This window comes from Falco biarmicus, chromosome 5, assembly GCF_023638135.1.
Source record: "Falco biarmicus isolate bFalBia1 chromosome 5, bFalBia1.pri, whole genome shotgun sequence".
Lineage (NCBI taxonomy): Eukaryota > Metazoa > Chordata > Aves > Falconiformes > Falconidae > Falco > Falco biarmicus.
Window position 1 is genome coordinate 49,824,752 of NC_079292.1, and position 19,764 is coordinate 49,844,515.

General features: G+C 35.7%; 1 protein-coding gene across 11 annotated transcripts in view; it reads left to right on the forward strand.

Moving 5' to 3' along the window:
* POC1B (POC1 centriolar protein B) overlaps positions 1-19,764 on the forward strand; it is a 71,855-nt gene that overhangs the window by 35,395 nt on the left and 16,696 nt on the right. For 2 of the 11 annotated variants that reach the window (XM_056339496.1, XM_056339497.1), the window contains exons 11-12: positions 16,365-16,589; positions 17,810-18,854. The exons of 7 other annotated variants lie outside the window; for them this stretch is intronic. In XM_056339496.1, the coding sequence (XP_056195471.1) occupies positions 16,365-16,589; positions 17,810-17,914 (330 nt within the window). In that variant the 3' untranslated portion in view covers positions 17,915-18,854. Of the gene's footprint in view, positions 1-16,364; positions 16,590-17,809; positions 18,855-19,764 lie in introns of those variants that run through there. 2 more of the 11 variants (XM_056339498.1, XM_056339499.1) reach the window with 1 other exon arrangement.

Sequence of the window (19,764 nt, forward strand, 5' to 3'; positions counted from 1 at the left end):
TAGTATAACAGCACAATACTACCTCTTGCTCAGTACTTTCAGCTAGTTATAAGTACATGTAAGAAGCTACTGTAATTCTTCACTCAATAACGTTATCAAAGTTTTATCATTTCCCTCAATTATATATTATGTCATTGTATTTATTTTCAACACCTCTGTTTTCTATAGTTTATTACTCTAGAGTGTCTTCATCTCTGAAATCTTACATGTGTACATAAGGTTGCATTTGGACAGCTGAATGAATCTGAGATTGCCAAGTAACCCTCGGTATTTTAGCAGTTTCCAGTATACCTTTTTTGTGTCATCTGTAAGCTTGATCTTCCAGATTGCTGGTACGTTTTGCATGGGACTGAAACAAGAACAGCTTTAAGTGGAATCACTGAAACCAGCATAATTCTGTAGTAACCTTCTGATTTAACTGTTTTTGAAGAAGCACTAGATAATTGACTTGATACTGCGTTACAACCTAAAATGTGTTAATTAAAACTGTAGTGTGCATATTATGGGTTTAAAAAAGAAAGTAATTTTATCAGGAACAGTTTGACTAAATATTTCACTACAGAGGTCTTTAGTTTGACAGATCATTTCTTTTCTTTCTCAAACCCTATTGATTTGCTTGACATTATGCCTTAAATCTTTGCTATGTGTGTCCTAAATCAACTTTTCGGTGTTTTTCCCTGACACAGTTTTCAAGTTGACTTTGACCTGTGACCACACAGTTATCCTGTTTATTCTTTCCAACTGCTGATGGAATGTCAGCTTCCTTGCTTCCCTGGTACTTCTCCATTATTCCAGGATATATTGAAATTCAACATTTGTACCTTACTTACTAAGTTTTTTCAAAACCATTGAGTTCAAACTATGTAACCCAGGATTTAAAAATACTTACATACAGTGTAATTGAATAGTCTTTTTTGCTGTGGTTGGAATAGAAAGTATTTTGCCAGAAATACAATTACAGCATTTATCATCTTCCAAAATGGAAGACAAAAATAGGTCATTAACCACTTAAAAAAAAAAATTCTGCATCACTCTTTAACACCTCTAGCTAATAAGTATACCATTGCTAGGACTTCTGTTCCTGGTATTTGTGAAGTACAAATAATCCTTGAATGACAGAAATTGTGTAGCCTAGCTTCCTACAAATCTGTGTTTCATAGCTGACTGTAAGGTTTTATTTGAAGCTTTTCCCTTGCTTTGAGGCAATTATAAGTTCTGTTTCTCTCATATGCATTCTCTGGTCTCCAATAATATATAAACTTATGCCAGAGCATTTCTCCCAGTGGGAGTACTTACTGATTTCGCTCCTTTAGCTGGTAATCTATTGTCAGGAAACTATATGAAATCAGCTCCCTCTAGGATATCTCTTCCTCCATCAGACCTTTCTGCAACAAGTTCAAAAATTAAGTGAGGTGTAGGGACAAGCAGACAGAAATTATAGTCTCAGCATTGTTTCCTTAGGAAAGAGGGCTTAAATGCCCTTTTTATTGCTCCTGATTCTAATGGCTGTAGAATTTTTGCTGAGGCCTTCAATTATCCTGATCAAGTGTGTTTTATCACTTCTAATTTGTGGTCATTTGTATTATTCTGCCTTTTACAGTTGTAAAAAGCAACAGTATATTTTATCTGTGAAGGCTCTAAATCCCCAACAGGAATTTGGCATTTAGGACTGGAATGCCAGCTGTTGATCTGGGATTATAGTGCCAACTGCTTTCATTTTTATTGTCATATTAACATCAAGTATGGAGTGCGGCACAGGGTAGGGACATGCCTTCTTCCATATCCCACTGCGTGTGGCATCTCCACATCTTGACTAGACCACTGCCTGATGTAACTGAATTTGTGCAGTTGAGTATGTGTTGTTTAGTTCTTCTATGCAGTTGCAAGCACAGTGTCAACCTTAATTAAATGAAATTAATAAAGGGGATGTAACAGTATGATATACTGTTTTACGTGCATTTTAGCATAGTTGTATTTATCTTTCTTATTTATACCCCAGTGGATAGTAGTTAATGCAGATTTTCATTAATGTTAATTTAGTGAAGTATTTAAATATTATTTATATATCTTTATTTCAACTCAGTTACATCCCTAATCCAACTCTAACCCAAAACAACTCTAACAACAAAACTGTTTAGAGAAATGTGCTTTGCTTTCAAAGAAAATGCTACATGGCCTTGAGCACAAGTGAGCGCAAGTACATTTCAGTCTGAGCTGCTGTTCTTAGCAAAAGTATTTTATATGTGTTAGGTGCTTAACTTGATTGATCTCTAGAAAAGATTTGTGTTAATATTGTCCATTATTATTGTTAGAAATTATTTTCCTTAAGACTCAAGGACATATATGACAGGGAGTACCAGTGATGCTGTGTTTTCATTTGAGTATGGGAAACAATACATCCTTTTGTACCTTGCAGGGACACATAGCTCTGTAAATTCTTGCAATCACCAGGCTGCTGCTGGTGATAATAAACTAGCAAAGTAATCTTCCTTTCAGAAGTTTTAAAAGATCATAGCACTAGTACAGATAAGGGAGTTTTTTTTCTAAAACTAGTGAAGTTGTAGAGAGACTGCAATTTAGTCATCATTACAGAGCAAGAGGGCTTTAATTTGAATCCATGGTGATTCTTAACAAAATTTCTGTTCTGTTGCTTGGTAAAGCATCAGACCTCAGCGCCACAGAAATGGCAAGCTGGAAGAGAAAAAATTTTCCTGTTTCTCTTTGTCCTGATCTAACCAGAGAACCAGTTTTCCAGAACAGATGTGAGATATACTGACATGAGTGTGCTCTACCCCTGTGCTTCAACTCCATTTGTACATGTACAAATGGCTTTCCATCCTACTTGTGGGACATACTGATGCTCCTGTTTTGGCTGCCAGTGTGTTTAGTCACATTAAAAGGATATTTCTTTACACCAAAAAGAAATAATTCATAATGTAGATTTTTTTTCTTTTGTAAGGCCTTTGATACAGCAATCATACAAGAATATACTAAATTGTGTAGACAGTGTAAAAACAATCTATTGAATACTGTTTTAGACTGTGAAGGTTCTGATCTGGATGCCACTAATACAAATGTAATCCCAAGACACTTCTTTGTATGCTAGAGCAATAGGAAGGTGAGCCAGTTAAATGATGACTTAGTATATATAATTGTGTTATGTTTTTTCCCCATTTTGAACATGTAGAGAATATTAATGTTAATCAATGTTTTAAGTTTGGCTGTTCAAAACAAAGAAACAAAAACCAAAAAAAACCCAAAGACACCGTAAGTACTAATACAAGTGCTAATAATATAGCAGCAAACATAAGTGGATATGGAATGTATGCAGAAGAATTTCATGGGTGTTTAACAAATTAATTAAACCTGGTTGGATGTATGAATAAAATAATACACTGCAACCAGTGGAATTTAATGTTTATCATCAAATGGTAAATGCTTTATTTAGTGTTTTCCATGTATTTTCCTAATATAGATATATACACACATTTTTAAAACTTTGTATGTTATAGGGGACAGAGCTTTAGTTTATTTTTGTTCTAAAGGTAGTAAGAGTTTGTAAGGTGTTTTACATGTGTGTGTATATACATGTATACATGGAGAATATCCATGAAAAATGTTATATATTGTATATATAAAATACAGATACAGAAGTGTGTGTGTGTGTATATATATAGTCTTTTGTATATATCCTTATATTCTAAGGAGATATTTCTTTATATTTTTTTTTACTGCCTATGTGATGTTATGCTATTTTTTAAAAAAAATCGTAAATTACATTACAATTTTCTACTTACATACATTAAATGGAAAGAGGTGGCAATTCACAGTGAGCCTGTTCTTCAGAACCTCTTCTGTGCAAAAGATGCTATACCTTGTTGAATGAAGGAGTTAGCACTGGTTTTGTTTCTTGTGAGTTGTGTATTGGCTTGTACCTCAGCTTTTCTGGTCATGTAAGCATCACTAACAGAGGACTGTTACAGGGGACACTGTAAGTGGAGGTTTTTTCTTGTACCTAGAAAGGGTAATAAGGTGTGACAGCAACTGGATGTGCAACATGAAGCTGTAAATTGTGGACACTAGACCATGTTCCTTCCCTTCTGCTGTGTTCTCCAGCTGCCTCTCTGCAGCTTTGTGGTGAAGGAATCCTGTTAAGAATCATGAGGGAGAGCTTTCTCAAGGTGTTGCCTCAGCATTTTGCTGCTGAGAGAGGCAGGAGTTTGTACTACATTTTTATTTTCCCCCCATCATCTTTTTGGTTGGCCGGGAGGAAAAAGCTGACTGCAATGTAGATGGGCATCTCACATCTCTAATAATGTGAATCAGCATCTTAATCTGTAAGACATTCACACACAAAGAACTAAGGAAAAGGCGGGCTTTGTCCCAGCATCATTTGCAGAAGTGGAGAGCAAACCCCTACATTTTAGCTGGCTATTCTTTTAATTTATTTATCTATATTTATTTTAACAAAAGTCAACAGGATTTTGGATGTGACCATTGTGATACAAAGAGCATCTGTTGAGGCAGAAGTGGGATAGTTTTGTGCTTTTACTTCGCTAGAAAATAATCTGTATAAACTAAGCATTGTCCATATTTATGCTTTTTAAAATTAAATAAATAGTCATAAAAGAAATTCACCATAGGAGATGTTGTCAGTTCCAAAGTAAGGGATTATTTAATGAGAATAGTGTAGATGCAATCTCCTCGTACCTGAGGACAGAATTCAGTTGTCAAGATCTTTTCTAGTGGTATGTTCCTGTGAAATGTAAGAATAACAAATGTTCTTGGAATTGTAACTCACGGAGTCAGCCATCATTCCTACCCTTCCCCCTGTAATGACCACCCCGATTCAGTCAGAGTTGTGTTGCCGCTTATCCCGTGCTGACAGTTAGTCACTTCAGATGGTTTGTTAATTTTTGTGACTTTAGGTAGGAAGAAATTGGCTAAAATACAAATACCAAGTGTCAAACAGGGAGAAGATAAGCCTGGTACCTAATGAATTGCCTGAGCAATGAAACCCACTCTCTCAGCTTACCACAGAGAGGTTTGGGGTTTTTTTAATTGAATTCTGATTTTAATGAACTGGCAGAGCTGCAGAACATATTCTTAAATCAGTAAGGTGTTTATTTTAGTTTCCTCAAAGTTCCAACTGTCACAACCCAACAGTGGGAGAAAATTATGCAGCATTTCAAAATAAACCTATTATTGGCAACCTTAATGCTTTAACTGTAATTTTTATAGTTGTTGAATTCCTTTTTTAATACAGCCAAGGAGAACCTATCTACCTACCAGTCTTCTGTACCAACACATTTAGCATTTAATTGGTGCTGAATAATGTGTGTATTTTGACAGAAGTTTGTAATAGAACACTAATTAAAATAAATGATTTTTCAAGAGTGTAACAGGCATGTCAGACCGCTCCAAAGTAAATGTTTCTTGGATATTTGTATGCAATTCTCAAATTTCTCAGTTTCTGCAGTACCCTAATTTGATTCCTATCACAGTAAACTGTAAAACTCAACTGACTTAAATACAAAGTTATGCTAGTGCTGCTGAAGCAATTTTTGCAAATCCCACCTCTGAACTTAGCTCAGCAACACTGAGTATTGTTTTCATGTGGACAAATTGGACAGCTTGTCCAAACCTTCAGCTTATTACTAACGTTGAACACTGAAACAGCTCAGTGTAGACTTTTGCTTCTTTCTCCAGGTATTAAATGACACCTAACAAATGCATATAAGTTCGGCTTTTCAAGGAAAATTTTGAGGCTTCATTTTATCCTTATGGGAGTTTTCTGTGACCCTATTGTTAAAGTATTTAATGTCCTTGTCAAAACTTCTCTATCATCCATTATAGGTATAACATTTTATTAACAAAAGGCTTGGTCAAATGCTGAGGAGCACTGTTCCTCTATTACATAGCAAGATATTTTTTTCCTGGCTATAGTCACGGGATTTCAGTTGCAAACTGTGGAATACTGGGCACTTTTTTTTTCTTCCCCCCCCCAATATTAGCATCTGGCTTTTTGGCAAAGCCTTCAAGCATTTGTGCTGGCCCTGTTGGATTTAACTTTGCACTCTGCTGTGCTGGATTGTTAACTTAGTAGAAGTAGGAGTAAAAACCCAGTGGTGTTGTTGATAACTGGGTGGTCAAGTGGTATACTCTCCTGGTTTTAACCCTGCTTGGAAGGGAAGTCAAAGCTACCAGGTCTCAGCTAACAAGAGAAGATTTCTGTGTGAAATCTTTGTATGGACATCCTGTACCTCCTAGCATTCCCTAACAGGAGGCAAGCTACGTTTGTTTATTCAAGAATCTTTTGTTGACATGAGTTATGCTGGTACGAAGTACCAGAAAAACCCCACCAAAACCCCAAAAAAACCCAACCACCAAAAAACCCCAAACTCATACCACAGCACTGACACTGTTACCCTGACAAAAACCATTGGTACAGGTGCAGCTGTGCCGACAGAAAGGAGCTTCTGACGATGATGATTCTGCCTGTAACTTTGAAAGAAGGTTGTGCGTGGATGTGTGAGTATATGAGTATATACTTACGTGTATCTGGGCTGACAGACAGATCTTACGTGCTCATTCTACATCAGGGGTCTCTGCTAAGGTAGTGTGTGTATATGTGTGTGAAGGCAGGCTCTGCAGCGTAGTCAGCTCTGCACTGGTTCTCCTGCGCAGTCACCTCCCACCCTTGTGAAGCACCAGACCCCTGCTCTGTGGAGTCTGCAGCACAGGGACTGCAGCTCTTCTCAGCTTTCTGCAGTGTTTAGGAAGAGGTTAATCACATTCTTCGGTCCTTCTTGTCCTGGCAGAGTCTGTCTTTTCAGGATTTTGTTTTCAGTAACTTTTTGTTCATTCTTATTGAGAGGTGGGGTTTAAGATAGGTGTTCCTTTAGCTCTTCTCATTTACATATGCTATAACTTGATCAAGATTAGTTTTGCCACAATGGGTTAAGTATAAGTGACATCTAAGAGAAATCAATTGCATATTGTAAAGTATATGGCTTAATTTTAAAAGTTCAACTTAGGAAAAATGGCTTTGGTTTGGTTTTCCTAGGGGTAAACATGCGTTCAAGAAAGAGAAATTCTTTTGAGTTTGTCGACCAATCTCTTTTCTTTGTAAATTCATTTTGAACAATACCAATGAACATACTAAATGACTTTGCCAGCCATTTGAATGAGATAAAGAAAGTGCTAGCCCTTTTATATATATATATATATAATATTTTTCTTAAGATTCTGCACAATACATCATACTGTATTGTTTCTTTGTAAAATTCAGTTACACTTACTTAGCTAGCAGGTCTAAAACAGAGACTTTCAGTCAGTTTCTTAAGTAGCAGAAAGAGGACAGAAGTCATGAGCCGGCAATCCAGGGCAATGGCTGTCATTTCTCTGAGTAGATGTGTTCCTGGTGAGGATGCTGTGCTCTCAGTCATGCTCCGAGGTAAACCTGCCTCCTTCCCTCCAGGTATTTGATGCCTTCTGTGAAACTCCACAATCTACTACTTGGAGTTTAGGGTGTTTGCCCACATGCTAGGGAATTCCTAGGGCTTTGTTTACTTCTGGTTTTATTCATTAGCATTTGTAGTATCAAATATAGCAGAATATTCTATTTATAGTATTAGAAAGGAGGCCTTGTCCATGTAGGGTTATTTACTTGTTGTTACTATTTTGTTTCTTGTGTCTGTTTCATTACGTTTCCAGTTTCTCTTACAAGTAATCCTCCTGCCCGCCTTCAGCTTTTCTCTGCCCTAGTATGGATAAGAAGCTCAAGCAGAGTATGTAGTACAATTTTTATTAGGCCTCTATATGGGTAAAAAGAAGTCATCACTTGAAACTTTAGCATTGATTTTAGCTATAAGATGTTCCCATAGATGTGCACACATGCAATCCAAAGTAATTTGCCTAAATTAAAATTGCTTACTTTATTCTGTAATTTTAAATAGTGGGGATGTTTCTATGCTTTCCTCTTTATCTGTCCTCAGCTTTACAAAGCTTCTTGCTGAAGCTGAAGATATACTGAAGATCATTTATTACCTTCCTTTACCTTTTCCATACGGTACATATTTTTATTTTTAGTGCCTGTGGTGCAAGTATTTCTATAATTTATGAAAGTGTTTGAATGTGGTCTTTCTGAAGTGTTATATTTAGAATTGACTTCCTGGGAAGGAATTTCTCATGTTTGGAAATTGAACCTCTGCTGATTTCTATCTAGTTTATGTTGCATGCCCTAGGACATTAATTTTTTTATTTATTAACTTTTCAGCAGTATTGCTTGTTTTGTGGCGGGAAATCCTCGGTTTTCTCTAAATTCTTAAAATGTAGTGATTTGATTAGAAATGTTTGAGGGTGCTGTGGGTTTTTTCTTCCTTTACAAGCTGTATAACTACTGTATTTAGGTACTGTTTTTCATTTTAAGGGTTAGGTTTATCTAAATCCAGTGGAGACACAGCATAGGTATTTGGGGTTTGCGGATCCCTTTACTGAATCAGACTCTGTGTAGAGAACTATTGATGGTAGGAATTAATATCAATGAGCAAATTAAAACCCCCAGGTTTTTATTTTTATCTGGTTTTAAGTAAAGCATAGGTATTACTGATCTAAGAGTTTAGAAACATATTTCAGAAATATTATTTGTTTCTATCTGGATGCACTTAAATATTTGTGGACCTCTCTGAGATTTTAATTGGGGAAATATAATTAATTTTTATATTTCTTGGAGAAAACAAAGCTTATTTTTCATTCTTTTTCTGTGTTCTCTTGATATGAATGGAATATAGACAAAATTTTTTGGTTCTGTATTAGATTCTGTACAAATCAAATTGCAAAACAGTGCATTGAATGTGCACTGTTTTACAGTGTTTTCTGAGACCAGCAGCAGCAATCTGGGGAAAAGCTGACATAACAAAACCATGTAACCAGTTTCTCATTATGTGTGTGAAAGAACACTTTTAAATTATGATATAATTTCTTTATGTAAAACTATCTATTCAGGATATCTTGAGATGTGCCTGTGAACAGAAGGGTTTTATTATTTCATGCTATCACGGCAATGCTAAATTTATCGTAGCTGTAATCCTGATTGATTAAACAGATGATAGCTGTAAGTGCATCAGGATTTCAGCTAATTTTGTACTGATATTAAAAAAACAACAACAACAACAAAAAACCACAAACAAACAAAATAAACTATATTAGCAAGTAGTTTTCATTGTACTATCCTGGCCTCGTGACTTCTATTAACTTGGCTTCAGGTTGAATTTGTTGTTTTCAGGACTTAAAGTGCTATTCCATTTTAGGTGAAAATGCCTGTTTTGATAAGGAATACAGTCGCATAGTCTGGCTTGGTGTGTCAGCTGTGTTTGCGCCTTGATACCACTACTTGTGGCGGTACCGAAGGATGTGCTACCTTAGAGTGATGATACCTGTGTCAGAGAGGAGGAGACTGAATGTTTCCTTGTCAGATTGGATGAAGTGCACTTACATTAAGTGCTTTCAATTTTGGGTTTTAGCTTGGGCATTCTTTTAAGAGCTAAAGACAACTGAGATGTGTAAGAAGCCATGAAAGACTTTGAATTAAGTGTGAAATTCTGTTATGATTTTTTATGAAAGAAGTCTGTTCAAGCTAGAAAAGCTTAGTAGAACTTTTATTTTTAGGTGTGCTGCATAGTTTATCTGTATTTTGCTGCTTGAGTGCAAAACTTTGATTAAAGCTTGCAAATAAATTATACCAGAAGTACCTCATCAGATAGCAAGGGGCAGAAAGCTGCAGTTTGGCACATGGCAGGTTTTTTCTGTCCTGATTCATATGCGTGCGAGAGGAGAGGAAATGAAGAGTGCTGTCATCAGCTGAAACTACAGGGAAGTTTTCTGCAGTAGAAACTGATAAAACAGATTGTAATTTAACATACTCAGTGTCGGCCTAATAGATCAGAGAGCTCTGTTTTATGTGGATCACTTATTGACTGAAAAAAAATTATCTCAAAGCAATAGAAGTGATCTGTGAATAATTATGGCCTTAAAAAAAACAACAAAAAACCAGAAAAAAACATCTCCCAAACAGTTCAATTTAGCATATGCACAGTGAACCATTTCCATTCGAGGGTAGGCTCACAAGATGGAAGGAAAAGCACTGATAATGACAGTACTGTTACTTCTCCTGAGAAACCTCTGATGATTTTGAATAACCAAAAAACACAGGAAATCAAGGTCTGGTAAGGTGGGAGACTACTCTGTTATGCATTTGCTCTTTGGTCTGCTTCAGCTTAATGCCCTACTTATGACTAATTGTGTGTAGTTGTTTTAATCACAGTATCAGAAATGTTTTAGTATTAGTAGGCAAACGTACCATGTGTTCAAAATTTAAAGGATTATTTTTAAAAAGCAGACCATGCCAATTTTTGTGACTCATTAGAAAGCTTAACAATGTCACTTTTTCATATAAGCCCATCTTAATTATAAGATCATTAAGATATTCATTTGGAAGCTGTTGTCTATATTTTCTGAATTTGAAACTCTTAGAAGATTGAAGGCTAATGATCAAGTGAAAAAGACTTGTGTGTTTTCATATTTTTTTCCTTGAGGGATTTTTTTTTCCTCTATAAATAAAACCACTCAGGCATCTTTATATATGGATGCATTTTGCTCAGATTCTATCCTTATACATCATGAAGCGAAGGGACGCTGGGATACAGTGTTTGTTTCTATCTGATCTGTGAATATTTAATGGGAAAACATTTGGGAATAGGCAGAGGTGATAAGGTTATGTGTAAGGATTTTTCACAAATTGGTTAGGTACCACCCACAGAGTTTTGGTTATTTTGCTTGACAGAAAACTAAGATGAGCAATTATGGTTTGCTGTTTGTGACATCATTTATAAGCTAAATTTAATTTTCTACTGAACATCCGCTTGGTAATGTCATGGTAATAGCTTCCTATTGATTTATTAAATCTGTTCCTTCTCCTTCTTTGTAACTCCTATCAAGTTGCGCAAATGTAAATCCATTTTATTACTAACAGGCTGTGAACACTGTATACATTTTAATTTTCTTTTTAGCTTTGCTCAGAAGTAACAATTTAAAATTGATTGGCTTATTCAAATTTATTTTCTCAGAATAAGCTATAGCTCTGAAGTCTCTCAGAATAGTTTGGGATTTTTTAAATTATGAGGCACTTTTACTACATTGCTGGCAACATGTAGGATTGTTTACGAATTGGTAGTATTTAAAGAACTTTAGAAAGGGGCTGATTTGAAGGAAAGGGAACATCTAGTTCTTGAAACACTATGTAAAATAGGCTATTGAATAAAACAAGTTTCTTCAAAAAGAACTTTTATTAAAAAGATTATGGAGAATGGAAGTGGTGGACGTGAACTGATCGGTATCAAAAAGTAAAGGAAATCTACTGAGACTAGTCTCACTCCTTTATAACAAGGTTTTGGCATTTGAATTTTGCATTAGATTTAAACAGTTCTGGAGCCTTCACTGAGCTGGAGGAGATTGTAAATTTAGATACCAGGAAAGGTTAAAATATAAAGCAGGCACCTTAAGGATACAGCAGCATATTTGCTGTCCAACATTTAAAAATCGCTACAAATTTCCAGAACATGATAAAAATAACAACCATTTTGGCACAACTTATGTTGAAAATTTGAAACTGTCTCGTTTCATTTCTCTCTTACTAATTTTGAAAGTTCAATGATTTGCTTATCTGTATTTAATCCTTTCAGATTTGACAACCATCAAGGCCCCTGCTTTATTTATATAAGCACTTTTGTGTCTCATTATCCCTGTGGTATGACAGAAGAATCTCAATTTCCTGCTTAACCCACTAACTTACAAGAAGACTTTTCCAGTACTCTGACTTGGCAATGTTGGTGGCAATTTACTGAGCCACAAAACATTTTTCACAGCCTATTTGTCTGATACATCGGGTTTTGGATCAATTTACTGTAAGGAAAAAATGGTGAGACTTTTTAGTAGCTTAACATTTGCTCTGTTTACCTGGATTGACAGTTTTCCTCCTTGGGTTAGAAGAATCTATTTAGTTTGGCTTTAATAGCAAAATGTGTAATCACTTTGTGGGAACTTAAACTGAAATCCGTATTTTCAGTCTGAAGTACAGTAGGCTTGTTTGAAAAGAAACTGAGAAACACCAACCTCAGAGAACTGGGTGTAGAAGAACTTGTCAATGTCTAATAACCTCAGATGGTTTTTCTCTCCTGCTCCATTAATTTAAATGAATTTTAAATCCTAATACTTCAAATCATAGACAGTTTTGTTTTGTTTTTTTTAATTTGAGTGCTATTGAATATTAATTCTATTTTTTATTATTTTTAAGTACTTGAGAAATCATAGTTTATCCTTAGGACACTGAACATGCAAAGCATGACTTTAAGCAAGAATATCAGCTGAAGTTTACATCTGTTTTGGCTGTGTTATTTAATCACTTGTATCATTCAAACAGCAAGAAAATGAATGTACTTCTCAAAACATTAGTACAAGTAGCTTTGTTAACATTAGACAAATCACACTAGGTTTATTTCCAATGAGCTTATTGATACTGGTGTCTGGGACGACATGGGTTCCAGCCTGGGTCTTTCTCACACTTTTTGGAATTCACATCCTTATTCTCCTTCAGAACTAAGGACTGTGAACTTGTAGAGCTGCATTAACCTCAGGTAGGAAGCTCTGGCAAATGGTTTCCTGAAGCTTTCAGGAACTTAGTTACTTCTAAGACCCCTACCTCTTCACGAGGCTTGATTAAAATCAGCAAAAGGTGCCAAAATTTTCAGAGGAAACATACATGTGTCTACAAAGAATATTTGCGTAAGCTTTACAAATTGTTCCTGCACCATCTTGCTGTTTTTCACTGACACTTTTCCTTCATCAGCTGCCTAGGTTTCATAGGGCATGTGATAACCAGGCAGGTTTACTGCTGCCACGAAGAATATATAATGCTCGAGTTCTACCTGTCCTTCCTGCAATGTGTCTGACTTACCCTGCCTCCAGTTTTCCTGAAATTCGTTGCAACTTAATCAGTGAGCCCTCTACCTCTCTAACAAATTTAGGTAATCGTGGTTGAGGTTTGGAAGGTTCTGGGCAAGCAGGCAAGATTTACAGACAGAAGCAAGGTTTCTGTAATCTCACTGTCTGTAGAAGTCCCACTAAGAAGTCTATTCTGACACTCCTGTTGTAGTTAAATACAAGGATGTTCTTCATAGCATGACTGGTTGTATAGCAGGAATTCTTTAATGTATGGCAATATTTTTTCTTTAACGCTTGAATGCCAAATTGAACCTAATCTTTTCCATGTTAATCAGCATTTGAGACTCTCCCCATCTTGTAATTTAGTAAGTGTGCCAAAAAGCCTCCATTAATCCTGTTTCCCAAGGACCTCAGATAAAACTTGGTAAGTCAGAAATAACACAGTGAATCTGAGCTCTTCTAGGACTGAGTTACTGGTATCTCATACAACAAAATCTGCAAAGGGAAGATATGGGCGGTCTTAAGGTGCAGTAATGCTGTATACTTCATGCTCACCTAAAAGTACGTGGGATACATTGTGAGCCAGAATATTCCGAGATACTTGGAACGCTTTCTTTTGAGGAATTCTAACACTTAAGAGCAAGGAGCTAAAGCAAAATAAAATTAAATGGGAAATTCATTTTCTGCCTACCTTGTCCAAAGATCAAACCTTTTGTATTCTCTCTCATTTTGTGCTAACAAATGACTCCATCACAATGTACGCTTCTTTAGAATAATTTGAAGTTGACATCACAGAATTTTTATATTGAGAAGAAATTGAAATTCATGGTGTTGGAAAGGAAGATGTAATTTAACCATCTAGTTAGCAGTGGGGAAGTTCTGGGTTCCAGTTCTTTCCTCTATGGAGGTTTTTTTCATTCCATCCCCTTATATATCAAATACAAAGTCTCTCATGGGAACAGGACCTACCTGCTCCTGACTGAGCATCCTAACCACTGAACTAAAGTTGTTTTCTGCTGATCAGTGACAAAACTTGAACAGCATGGCTGGGAAGAGTACCCTTTCTTCCAGTTTCATACCTTTAAAAGGGAACAGCCTGGCTGACAAAGCATTGCGCTATGAGCCATGAGTTTAAGGCTGTTTAAGCCTTAAACAGAGAAGGCCAGTTCTCTATAGTCCAACGCAAATGTAACCATTAGAACATTCCATGGAATAGTCTTGGATGTTTAATGTTTGAAATCCGTAGTTTGATGTCTAGCATATTTTTATTTTTTGACACATCCCAGTATCAATACAGATCACTGGATTTCGGCATTACTTGCATCTGTCCTTTATTACTTGACATGCTTAGTTCATTTGCATAAATCAGTTACCAAGCACGGAAAAGAGGGCTGAAAGAGAACTAGAGGTACCTTCTAATTTATTTATCTGTTTCTTTCATCATGATGAAATAAATGAAAGTGACATATCACCAAACACGATGCTACTATCAAACCTTTAGGAGAGTTCCATGTGGTTTAGTAGTGTTGTAAGTTAAGGTCTGATGTATATGCATGGGTATGTCTCTCTATCCCTATCAGCCCCATGCTCTGCACTTCATGGGTTCTTGCTTGGGGGCTGAGACATGTCCTGGCAGAACTTAAGTATATGATGGAGCTTTTAACCCAGAGAGGGTGGTGAGACTTTCTTCTTTGCCCTCCTCTTCCTAAGGTACAAAAACTTCTTACCCCACCACAGTCTCTGCTTTTGGCCGTTCCCATGCCTAGACCCACAGCCTTCTACTGACTTTGTGTGGCATTTCTGTTTTGCTCTTGTGCTTTGCTAGTAAAAAGAAAAGCCCTTCCAGATAGATGGTGAACACAACCTGTCTCTTGTTTAGTTCTCTCATTGATGTAGACAGCACAACGCCAGCACTAAGGGAAGAAAAGGTTTTGGAGAATCAGCAACAGTGAGTCCACAGACAGAGCATGTTAGTTAGTCAGGACTGTGCAGGATGGCACTGAAGACACAGAAACAGTATTGTGGATAATGCAGCAGTATAAGTTTCTGATAATATTGATATGATTTAGTATTGCTTATATTTAAAATTATGACATTATCATAGTAGTAGTAGTATTTCATCCATCAGGCTCTGATCCTACCAGATGCAAAGGCAGGGTCAGCTACACAAATAATTTTTGATGGAAACTCATCAACATGCCTAGGTAATCCTGTAAAGGTTTGCCACTAATACTGCCTAGCAATTTACATCCTACAAGATTATTTTATAGACTTAGGAGATTTGTTTTTTAATGGCTGACAAGGATTTTAAGACTATTTCTTTTAAAAATCTGTTTGGCTTTACAACATCAATATGTTGTGGGTACAAACATTGTGTATTTTAAACACATCAGGTAAGACTGAAATTTCTCCTTTGCATTGCTGATAGATATTTTCATTAGCTATCAATAAATTTCAGAGAAACCATTAAACTGTAACCATTTAAAAGTTTTATTTTTTAAATGTTGTGGATATTGGAAATATAGTTAGAGATCATAAAACTTGACTGCTACAGTTTATTGTAAAAATAAACTAAAACTATCTGAAGGTGTAAGAGGTTTTCAAAGAAATCTTAAAAACTCATTAATAAGTCAAGTAAAGTTGTTGTGAAGGACCTTCTGATGAATTAGTGATTATTTAACCTTTCATGACTCAAAAGAACATGCCATTAAGAACATCACAGACAAAACCAGAAGTGACTGGGAAGATCTTGCTCTCTCGCTTACCCTGGAGCAATGTCTATATATCCAAGCTATTTCTCCCTTAGCTTTGCATTATGTGAGTCTTTTCTGTTGTTTCCTTCTGCTATTTTTCTGAGGGAATCAGTTTCTCAAAATGTAATGCCACTGAATAAACAACTAAAACCTACTTTTCTATTATTATTATGAAAGAAGATGTTAATTCATGCTAAGCAAAGGTTTCATGCTATGAAGCTGAAAGGAACCCTTGTGATCATCTAGTCACATATGGGTTTTTCATCCATATGACTGCTGTGAATGAATTCCTTTGTGAACCAGAGCTATCTTTTTGAAGAAGACTCCCGTCAGCCATAGTATTAATTCAAGCCTTAGTTCAAGCTCTAGTAGTACAGCATGTAGTTCCTCCATCATATGTACCTAAAACGTACCTAAAGACTGTTGAACTTATTGCCTTATCCATCACAGCTGAAATTCTCTCTTAGGTCAGAAGTGTTATGAATCAGACCCGCTACGAGAAGCAAATCTGAAGGCCCTTGTGTATGTGCATATATGTGTAAATAGATACTTTTAAAAATTAAAAGCCACACTTTTCTACCTGTCGTCTTGTATGATTCCAATTAAATGAAGACAAAGGCAACTGAGTCTTCAAACGCTGTTTCTGTATTCAAGGATGATGTCAGCAGTGGAGATCTGCGGTATCCCTCTGCTTCTGTCTTGGCAACAAGTTCAAAAAGGGAGTCAGAGAATGCGAGCGAATCAGCTGTGTATAATGCAGACAAGCAAACAGGCATCTCCTCCTCCCTGGGTAATGCTTTGGAGCACATTGTGGAGCAGCTGGATGTTTTAACTCTAGTAAGTGTACAATAACAGATAACACTTGCAGTAGAAAATGATAATGCAGTCAATGGGCAAAAAACTGAGGAACTGTGTTCATAAATCAGAATGTTAAAATCTATGGGTTATTTTGAATAGTTGTATAGTCACGTGACTCTACAACTTTTTTCTTTCAGTAAATATTGATCACGTGTATTGTGTTTGCTAAAGTGAAAGCTTCCAGCTACAGAATCGTAAAGATTATTGTTGGATTTTTAACTCTGGAGGAAAATTCAAAATTTTTCAATAGTGGGATCCAGCATAGATTTGCCAGAAACCAGTTGTTTAGCAGACATTGTCAGATTCCAGCTTGAATAGTCACCCCTTAGGAGGGGATGAGCAAAGTCAATTGGCAGTGTACCATTAAATCCCTTTTCAGACTTAGTGTTCAAGGTGTTGGCTGGCTTAGATAGGAATCTACGTAGTGGAATAATTCCCAGTGTCAATGAAACTGCAAACTAGTAGTCTCAGTCAGTGGCTGAGTCACTTGTTTGCAAACGCTCAATACTTCTTTTTTAGTAATCCAGATTTAGCCGATCTATGTTTTAAGAAACTACTCTGTCTGTAATACATCTGCATTAAACCAAATCAAAAGGGAGTGGCTAAGGTTTTTATTCTGCACTCTTTTGCAATAAATATGTTAACTCAAACAAGTTTTGGGAAATATGGAGTGAAGCCATCAGTTGAAAATTACTTGTGTTGTAAATTGGATTAAAAAGAAACTGCCAGTCTGTGTCCAGAAACCTACCTTTTCTGATTAAGGTAATCTCTTGGAGAATGCCTTTTAATAGTGGGTTTTTTCCTCACTTCCTTTTTTTTTTTTTTTATGCCTTAGAAGTTTCTTTTAGGATTTTGGAATACATCATTTAGGGTCACCAGTGATGGCTGTTTTTCTACTGAAATATGGATGCAGCTTTCAAATAGTGTTTCAGAGTAATTTATATATGCAAGGATGTATTTCTCTCTCAGAGAAAATATTTTGTGAAAACAATTTTAAACCTTTAGACAATCTCCATAGATGCAAAGCCACTATTTTTAAATACAGTTATACATAGTGGAATAGCTAAGGAAAAGCCATCCTTAGGATATTTTTTCCTGTTGATTTAAGGTGATTTTTCTTATGTTACTGTGTTGTACACTTTTATGATACTGTGTGAGTAATATAAAACCAAATTGAAATTACCATCCTTTTCACACAGACTATTTCAATCCTGGAACAACGTCTGACTTTGACTGAAGATAAATTGAAAGAATGCTTAGAAAATCAGCAAAAAATGTTACTTCAGGGAAGACAGGAAGAATAAAAGATGAAAACAATATGTATTGATGAATATGTTTCATATATTCACGAGGAAAAATAAATGTTACTTCATTGAATTTTGCTATAATAAAAAATCCACCTTTCTTAACAAGGCAATGTAATAAAAACTGAAGACAAGAAAAAAACCCCACGTTTTTAAACATTGGTAGAAAGCAGGTATTCTGGTTATATGTTTAATAATGTATAGCCCAGTCAAAACTAAGTTTGTAGGATAATTCTCATTGAACATTACAGGATTCTTATTTCAATGTAAGATCTTTGAATATGACTAAGCAACAAATTACGTATTTTAGGTGAATAGCAGTTATTATGGAAGTGCACTGTGAGGTTTCTTAACTCAGGTAAGGATTGTGAAAATAATGGTCTTTGTGCTATCACAACATTTCTCAAGCATCTAAATTAAATAAGACCTAATTAGCCCTAACTCTAAAAATGCCAGAGGTTTTCTTTGTCCCTTACATACCCTCAAATATTTTACCAATAAGTAGCAACAGTAACTCTTTATCTTCTAAACATTTTAGCGATGATTGCAGGAAGATACAATGTAAAAACTTTTAGTTATAAATACGAAAATGAAGTCACTTAAACTTTGAAAATAAGATTGCACCTGTGTGAATTCAGCTGCAAGACTGAAGTTGAGCACTTCTTCTGATCTCATCCCCATCAAAATTCATTTTTCAAATTTAGAAAAATAAAAGTCAGCTTCATACTTCTGAAGAATATATTTGAACCAAACAAAATTATGCAAAATCTGTATCATAAATACAAAAGATTTGCATCCTCCAAGGACTACAGGTGCTCAAGCTTTGCATGCTAGGAATGTCCCCCATCAGTTAATGAATGAAGCCATAAATCAAGAAAGACCTTGAAATGTATGATGCTTTTGGTTTAGTTCTAATAAAAATGTAATTTTTAGACAGGCAGTTGTAGGTCTTGTCTTTTAATAGAAAATGTCTATGCTTCTTTATGTCTACCTATTATTTTTTAATTGCAATTGCAGAAGACCTGTTGTAAATCCACAGTCAAAACTAGGTAGTCATCCATTTCTGCAACTTCACACTTAGTATGTTGAAAAGTAGGACACTTGAAATGGGGGGAGCATTTTAATCCAATTCTGTAACTGACTGTATATAGCTAAAGCCCATTTCCCAGGCTGAACCTCATTAACATCAATAGAGTTCAGCTTAAGTACAGAAGCTCACTGTGCAAATACTATTGCAGTTCAAGCCAAAGCAATGAGCAGTCAGTTTTTCTTTTACAATTTTCCATTTTCTGTCATAGTAATCACCTTCAGATAGCCAGATGTCACCACGCTTGCTTGGTAAACTCTGAATTTTACCAATAACCTCAATGTAATTTCAGTTCAGTCTTATGTAGTACTTTTTATCACAAAGAAGTGGTCCCATAAAAATTTTAGATGCAACTACTTCTATGCAACACCCTAGCCACAGATTTTTTTGTGAAAGGATTCTTACATATTCCAATGTAAACAGCCTGACCTTTGATTATGCAACTGTTTTAATGCTATATAATGCATAGTTATGTAAATACTGTCTTTTAGGTCAGGTGGACTTTGCTTTCTGCATTTGCAAATATTCTTGTGGTTTTTGCCTTTTCTTGGCTCCATTGGAAGACACAAAAACATGTAGTTATTAAAATCCTTTGCTTATTTCTTGTTTTCTTTAAGTGGAATATATGTATGGTCTAAAACTATATTGTTTTGGGGGTTTTGTTAAGCTTTTCAGGAGTATTTATCAACAAGATCTGGAAATTTCTTTTCCATATTTTTTAATAAAATCTGTTGAAATTTTCCTTTCTGCCTTAGTTTCTATC